This window comes from Ruditapes philippinarum, unplaced genomic scaffold (assembly GCF_026571515.1).
Source record: "Ruditapes philippinarum isolate M1 unplaced genomic scaffold, ASM2657151v2 ctg6848_1_1_1_1, whole genome shotgun sequence".
Taxonomy (NCBI): domain Eukaryota; kingdom Metazoa; phylum Mollusca; class Bivalvia; order Venerida; family Veneridae; genus Ruditapes; species Ruditapes philippinarum.
Genome location: NW_026867275.1, coordinates 15,090 through 23,947, shown reverse-complemented (window position 1 = coordinate 23,947; position 8,858 = coordinate 15,090). Strand labels below are relative to the sequence as shown.

At 32.8% G+C, this 8,858-nt stretch overlaps 1 protein-coding gene across 1 annotated transcript; it reads left to right on the top strand.

The window, feature by feature from the left end:
- The first annotated feature begins 5,493 nt into the window (after positions 1–5,493).
- LOC132735486 (uncharacterized) lies at positions 5,494–7,735 on the top strand. The gene has a single exon (XM_060722441.1). The coding sequence runs from the start codon at positions 5,531–5,533 to the stop codon at positions 6,659–6,661; it is 1,131 nt and encodes a 376-aa protein (XP_060578424.1). The 5' UTR covers positions 5,494–5,530; the 3' UTR covers positions 6,662–7,735.
- The last annotated feature ends 1,123 nt before the right edge of the window (positions 7,736–8,858 follow it).

Here is an 8,858-nt window from a genome sequence, read left to right as displayed (position 1 = left end):
GCAAACGCGGTAAGTACCTAAACCACGATCTTTCAGATAGAATGATCTTGAAAAGTCCTATATGATTCCCCATTAGTAAGATATATTATTTTGTAACATAAAATACAGTGTATACATTGCAATATGAAGATTCAATGCTTAAAATATATTGCGCAAGGGCTGCATTTTAAGATGCATTAAATTCAACATCAAATATTTCTAAATAACAGAACGAACGATAAAAAAATTTACATGTGACACTTATTTCATTTTTTTTGTCATCAAAACAATGAATAAATTAAAAGCTTACGAAACTCGACCTTTTTCAAAACGTGTGACCGGGAACTAGAAAAAACACTAATTTCATTGTACACATGTAATTGTTTTTTTATGATAAGTCAATGTACTAAGGATAACTAAACAATAACTCTTTGGACTTATCAACAAATGATCTTCAAATTTGATTTTTATATGGCTATAACGTAGATAACCGAATCACTTTACCTAGCCGAGGCGTCTTTGTTTTGTGAAAACGTCTCGTTTCCAGACCAATCTATATGGGTTTTTTTCTTATGTCAACACATCTTATTTAAGAAATGACAGAATTAAACTTAACAATATGTTTTTCATATACACAATGCAACAAATTAATGAAAACACTAAGAAAAGTGAATCGATATCTTATGTCTGTAATTTATATCTGCAGGGTCACTGTTCTAAATTTCGGACTCGGAATGAAAACGGAAACGATTGCTATTGAATTGAAAGGTGAAGGTTCGAACATTTATTCGAATGATTTTGGTCAGAAGAAAATAAATGTAAGTGTCATTAATTCAACAGAATTTTTCCAAAATCTTGGCGTAGGAATATACAGTGTAGATCTACTTTCTATGGACTGTGAAGGCTGCGAACTTGATGTTCTAGAAAATCTACTAGAAACTGGAATGGTGAAATATTTCAAAAATATTCAGCTCGAGATACACAGCATGGCTTATTTTATAGACCAGGAAGATTATTTAACACGGTATTGTACACTCCAGGAACATATGCGACAGACACATAGATTAACGTATCAGTACAAACACATGTGGGAAAACTGGAGACTGTTAGATTTGAAATAAAAAAAATAGAAATTTGAGATACGAAATTTAATATCAGAATAGGATAAATCTAATAAAACTAAAGAAATAAATAAAAGACCTTCCTTTATTGTATTTGTTCTTCGCCTAGATTGACTCTGGCTGAAATGAAACGGCTATCATTTGAAACTTTTTCAGAGAACAAAATTATAACTCATTCTCAGACCTAACTCATTTGCACAAAACCGAAAGTATTCTTTGTATCTGTTCAAAGTTTGGTTGCAATCACAATAATTTACCATTTTTTATTGTTTTATTATTATTATTATTATTATTATTATTGTCTGGCATCTGCGCCGAAATTGACCATTTCTCGTCGAACGGTCCACCTAACAATTTTCTTGAATGTCTATAACCAGGAAATGACCGACTTCTAATCTCACGTGACTTCTGTTTCAGTGGTCAGAGACAAATGAGCATTAGACTCAATGTTCAAAGAGAAATTTAAAGTAGTCTGTTATAAACCATAACAGTAGTACATATATCGTAGTGAATCACTTGTAGAGAAATTGTTGGTAAGAGGGAAAACCATAGAGATAAAACCTAAAATGTTGTTCAAAATCCAGGAAAACGAAACAAACGATACATAAATCTTTGAAACAGAACAATTAATTAAATTTATCTAGAAGACATCGCCGTTTTTGTCTTCTTCAGCACTTGTAGTTTCCGATAGATATCAAAATATAAAACCCCTAATAAATTGGTGTAAATATAACCAAAACATTGGTGTTACGTTTTTAAGATTATTTGAATGTGAGGTATAAAACTATAGAGGCTATACGTTGCCAAAAATCAAGCCTTGTTGATCTGAGTTGAACAGTTTGTTTACGGACAAAATACAATTGTATTTCTTTGGTTGTAAATTCTTATGTTGCATTCTTGGATTGAGTTTGCCGATTTAACATTGTAAATATGTATTTCAACAAAATACATTTTGTTAAACGACAAAAATATAACTAATTTTCTAAGAGTTGCATTACTAAGCCGACAAAACAGAAGTTACTTCTTAGCTTTACATTGTCAAACAATTATGATTCGAATCAACATTATCCAACTGTACATGTTTTGCAATAAGAGATAAAATAAGCCCCGCTCATTTTCCCGCCCACTACATCATCGTAAATAAACGCATTTATCCGCTCACTTCCGTTAATTGCCGTCCTAGCTGCGGAGAAAGCAAGAACACGCACCGGCGTTGATTCCGTTAACCACACATTTTAGCTATTTGCAAATCATGACAGTTATTCACCAAGAATAATTCATTTGCATGATTGCCATTCTATGCCTTTATTCAATCAACATCAGCGGAATTTAAATGATTATAGGCAGTTTTAAAAAGTTGAACATACCCAAATTCCTAGACAAAAAAAACTAAAACTCACCAGGTAACTGTCTCAATCTACCTTTGCTTGGGGATAAATAATTTTCAAGGAACTTAAACTTATTGTTAAGACTATATTCAACATGCTCTTTTTAAAGACAAATAAAATTTACTGAAGGGATTCCAATTTGCATAGGAATGAATAACATTGATTGACTGTTAAGCTGTTACCTTACAACTTTTATTTTTCAAGCCAACATCTGGTAGAGATTTTGCTACGACCAATTACTAAAATACCAGATCAAATTCTGACTGTTGCCTTTCCTAGTAGTAGCATTTACTATTACATTAGTAACCTTAATACTAGCTTATGACTTGACAAGAAAACGCTTTTAACGATATTAAAATTAAAACCAAAGTTGTATGTACCCATTCGTACTTTTCTTTTTCTTTTTACCATACAGAATAGATATATTTTCGCATTTGTACCATATTTTTTTCAAAAATGATAAGAAATGAGTCCAAAGGTATGTATATGTTGATTATCAATTTATGTAAAAAATTCTGGAAACAAAGTGATCCCTCAGAAGCATTAATCACAACAAAATAACATAAGAATTGCAGACTCGGTTTGATTGAGTCTGTACATGAGGGATAATGAATAAGTGCAACATCCCTCACGCCCCCTAGCACCGGCTTGAGCGGTACTCAATTCTCAACACTTCATAGTGTTGGCATCAATGATCCTGAAGGACCAGAAAATATAACAACACTGAAGTGAAGTACGGGGCAACTTTTTACGGCTGCCACACAGCACTTGACACCTGCTGTTGTGAAGTACAAAATTCTGGAAACAAAGTGATCCCTCAGAAGCATTAATCACAACAAAATAACATAAGAATTGCAGACTCGGTTTGATTGAGTCTGTACATGAGGGATAATGAATAAGTGCAACATCCCTCACGCCCCCTAGCACCGGCTTGAGCGGTACTCAATTCTCAACACTTCATACTGTTGGCATCAATGATCCTGAAGGACCAGAAAATATAACAACACTGAAGTGAAGTACGGGGCAACTTTTTACGGCTGCCACACAGCACTTGACACCTGCTGTTGTGAAGTACAAAATTCTGGAAACAAAGTGATCCCTCAGAAGCATTAATCACAACAAAATAACATAAGAATTGCAGACTCGGTTTGATTGAGTCTGTACATGAGGGATAATGAATAAGTGCAACATCCCTCACGCCCCCTAGCACCGGCTTGAGCGGTACTCAATTCTCAACACTTCATAGTGTTGGCATCAATGATCCTGAAGGACCAGAAAATATAACAACAAAACCTTGTTTTTATCACTAAGAAAGCCATCACTTACAAAACTTAATACATATTCTGTGTAATATTTCTTGTACATAAAAATAGTTATCTGCTTTTAATCAGAAAGAAAACAAGTTTAGGCACAAGCTTTTAGAATTTAAAAGCTATAATTGATTTAGTAAAACTTTAGTTTTTGCATATTATTGTGCTCATTATCAGTATTATGACGTTCTATCAACGTTATTACATTGTTACATTATATCTTAATCACATTTCATTACTTGAATATCCTGTTCTAGAATGTTTTTTAACAAAATCAGAGGATAATCAAAGTCAACTGTAATGCAGTTGATTTTTGTGACATAAATAAGAGTTTTATTTAATTTGATTTTTTTTGTACTCATTACAACTGTACAGTAAGAGTTGCCTCTCTTTATATTCTGCTCGCGTGAAAATTGGCTCTGCTTTTAATCTTCGTCTATTACCGTGATAATGCAATATAATTATGGAAGTTGCAAAATCGTTTACAAATGTTAATCGCGTTAGAATGTAAAATGTAAGTGTGGTGTTTTTAACCTGAGAGTGTTACCGTGGCTAAGCAACTTTGGTCATGTGACCACAAAAGTCAACGTACATGGCCAAAAAATTTCGGCTGAGGTAAGCTTTTTAGTTGCTTGAGCAAGAGACGCTTATCCTGGCTGTTTACGTTATTTAAATGACTGTAATTACGATCTATATTGTAAAATGATCTATATTAATACAGTATAAAATATAAAAACGGCTATTTCAGCTTATCATTAAGCAGTTTGAGTAACTGGAAATTTGTCTTCTAAAAACAAAAGTACAAATAAATAACATAAAAAAGTTAAAAGTTGTCTAAGTTTATTTGGCACTCTAAACCATTTCCTTTGTAAAAAAAAAGTAATTATATACAGTTTGAGTATTTTAAATAAATACAAAAAATGACAGCAGGAAACCAGTTCTTTTTTCATTAAATCATTCTCTTACATATTTTAAGACCTGAAATTTTACTTAGAACTGACATGCGTATCGTTTATTAAGTTTTCACCAACACTGTGTACGTTGTCATCGACAATTTGCAAATATTGTTTGAATGTTCTCATAAAATACAAGACATTAGACGAAAGTAAATACAGTTTTAGAAAGCATGGGAACTGCCGCGGTCGGTAGGATATGTAGCATAGACAGAAAAATAATCACTAAAAAAACTTACCTTAGCCGAGCTATTTTGGCCGTGTCACATGACCATAGTTGCTTACCCACGGTGATAATGTGCGGCATAAAACGTGTTGTGTACGTTCTATCGTGTACATCTATACATGTCGAAAATTTGAAGTTATACATTTCTAAATACAGTTTGCAATTTATCTAAATTGCACGTAAACAGCTTCCATTTTATCAAATTGAGATAATCAAAATGCTTAATACCGGTGCAGTATGTAACTCGTGGATCGACAATTAGATTTTTACTTATCTGTTCAGTAGAACCGAAGTATGCATTGTCAAGTTTCAAAGGCCGGATTTTTGGCAACGAATAGCCTCCATATAAAACCCCAAATAAATTGGTGTAAATATAACCAAAACATTGGTGAAACCGTTTTAAAGATTATTCAAATGTGAACTTAGTTTTATATAGTATCCTGCCGCAATATATCATAGATCTATCAAATATCAGATTTACCTCCCTTTGATGTATAACCGCCATTGTTAGCTGATTGAAATACACTACATACCAGATACATTCCATGTTAATATGGAGGCAGGTGAAAACGTCAGACTTGTAAACGAATCTGACTTTGCAGAAGTTGAACATACCGTTACCGATGAAGATTATGAATCAGTAGCACTAGCCGAAGTTAAGTCGCCTACTTTCGGTTTCACTGAACCATCTTGGAGAACTGATCTGTGTCTTGTTGTTGAAGGAACAAAGCTTTACGTCGCTAAAAATATTCTTTCACTTGCGTCACCAGTATTTGATGCAATGTTCCAATCTGACTTTAAGGAAAAGTCAAGTGACGAGCTAGAATTGCCAGGGAAGAAACTAAAGGACGTCTTAGAATTCCTTCGATGTATTTACCCGAACACATACACCCAAATTAATCGCGACAATGCTAGGATCATTCTTCCTTTGTTAGAAGAGTACCAGAACCTACAGCTAAAACCAAGATGTGAAGTAGTTATACTTGAGACTGTCACAGAAGAAACATCGACGAATGATTTGTTACAGTTGTTGAATGAAGCATGTTTGTATGATCTTAAAGCTTTGCGTGCTAGATGCATATTTCTAATATCATCTAGACCATGTGATGCATTGGACGAAAACTACTGTAAGTCGTTCCCTTCGGCAAGTGCATTAAATGAGATTTTTGTAAATGTTTATACATCAATGAAGAAAAAGTTAGTTGAGCTAGAAGAGGTTGCCGAAGAAAATGCATTGTTTAAGCAGTACATATCATCAGAAATACGTAACGGAAAGAAGGATTTGAAGTTAGATCCTGCACAGAAATGGGATGACAAGACCATAGTTATTATTGATGTTATTCCTGAAGGAACGAAAGAAAGTAAAGGAGTTTATACTAATATTTGGGTGGTTCCTCTGAAGATTAATATACAAAATAACGGCGGTAGGCTTTACATAAAAGTTGAAAACATCAGTGAAAATACAATCATCTGTGATATAAGTGTGCTCTGCATACAAGTAAATAGACAACCACGTGGAAAAAATAATGTGGTTGTTCAAAGCGGAAGTTTTAATTCATTTTTGCAACATGCATTATTTGAAATTTTAGGAACACATAGTATTGAGCAAGTTGGCAAAGGTTACATTTTCAACGGAAAGATCGGTGTTATCGCACAGGTGTTCATGTCGAAGCCTAACAAATAGTAGAGGTAGCCTTTGAACATTGGTGAAATTTATATATGTCAGGACTAATACACTACATGTAAATATTGTTGAATTAGAGTGATGTTTTGATCAAGAATCATCAAGTGTTGTTGTGTATTGTAAAATATTGAATAAACATTTTGGTAATCATTTACAATTACATTCTACACTGTTATCCTATAGTATTTGTAGATCATTATATTTTTTTTGTTTTGTATATTGTTTACAAAGAAAAACATAGAAACTGTTATCTTACTTACTTTTCATTATTATATTTTTTGTTTTGTATATTGTTTATAAAGAAAAACGGTACTATCAATTTATGTGCAACTTTCTGATTTTTCTTGATTGATAAGTTTGTCACGCAAAGATGATGAAAATATTGAAGTTGTTTGCTGCATTGCAATGTATCAATACTATGTATGGAATAAAATACTTTTCAAATTTAAGTAAAATTGTATCTGTAAATTATAAAATTTAAATGTTAATTATAAACATGTACGAGTATGTGTGTGTGTGTGTGTGCGCGCGTGTGTGTGCGTGCGTGTGTGTGTGTGTGTTGGTGTGTGCGTGCGTGCGTGTGTGTAATTGTGTGTGTGCATGTGTACATGTGGGTGTTTTGCATTCTTTGTTTTTTCCCTTTTCTCTATGTATGTGCCTTTCATTTGGGTTTACCTTTTTTTGCATTTATAAATATCGTCGAACGAACTGTCTATTAAACCAACGTTAAAATATGGGATTCGACCTAACGTGGTTGTGACGGAGCAAATAAATAAGGTTACCCAATATGGGGCCTGAAAAAAGTAAATGAAGGTTTTTTTTTCCAGGAAAATTAGGTCCTTGGTACCTTGAGCCAAATAATCTTACAAGAATGAAGTGATATTTATTTTTAAAAAAGTCACTTTCATAAATAATAATTGTTATTGCTTTATTGCACGAAGTCCGATACTCGTCATACTGTTGTTTTTAGTTGTTGTTGTTTTTGTTGTTTTAAATGAGACATATACATGAACATTTATTTCAATTAATATATTTTTGAGCTTTAACATCGAAAAATATCATTTAAAAATGATATACATGTATAACCCTTTTATTATGAATAAGGGATTTAAATAATATTTCGAATTGATTATGGTGATGATGAAATGTTGTAGATGATGATGATGATTTAATCATGATTACAACAATGATGGTACCGATAATGATGATAATGATAATTGCGATGAAGATCTGATGATGATATGGATGCTAAAATGAAAGATAATCGCATATGTCAGGAGAATACAGCCAGATAATACGAATTTGCTACTTTCGACAATGATTAATTTTGAAGGAAGATCTGATGTATTTTCAAAAATTCGTACCTTATTCTTGCCACGTCATCATTATTTTGTTCACAATTGGAGAAGTTATTTTTAGGTAAAAGATCAGAAAATTGTTCAAATTCCATCACAAGTAATTATCAAAACACGTAGGATATATACTTGTTCAGCACGACAGAAGCTTTATAAGAATGATAACTGCATCATTACATTTTTTTCCAGCGTGTTATGAGTTGAGCCCCTTTAATGCTGTGAAGTGCGCGTATTATTAAGGGTACTAGTAGCTGATTCGTTATGTTCCTAATAATGTTTGTAGTATGAAAAATTCACAATAGACTAGGCTAACGAAGATAAACCACAACAAATACGATGAAAACGGTAATAAATCGTTTTAACTACGGTAATCGTGATTTACCATACTATTCACGATAAACCACGGTAGCAACAAAAAGTAAAGGCAACCCTGACGGTAACAGGGTATCAACTACAAACCACAACAGTCACGATAAAAATAACGGTAATAATCCACGATAACTATGATAAAAGAAAAAAAACATAGGAACGATAAATAAAAGCACAACAACAACAACAGTGACAGAGATAAACTACATGTACAACAATAAACGCGTTAATCACGAAACACGACAGCAGAAACCACGGTAAATAATCTAAATAACCGTTACCATGATAAACCCCGATGAACCTAGGTATTCATGATAAACCACGGTAATCACGATAAAACTCAGAAATAAAACAAGGTAACCATGACAAATTACAGTATTTGCAATAATCCATCGTAACACTAATGTCTTTTAAATTGAAAAGATAAACATATTATGTTACATTTATTAAAATATATATGATATTAAAACAAA

What these genes read in the sequence shown, in the direction of transcription:
- LOC132735486 (XM_060722441.1), top strand. Translation starts at nt 5,531, where the DNA reads ATGGAGGCAGGTGAAAACGTCAGACTTGTAAACGAATCTGACTTTGCA.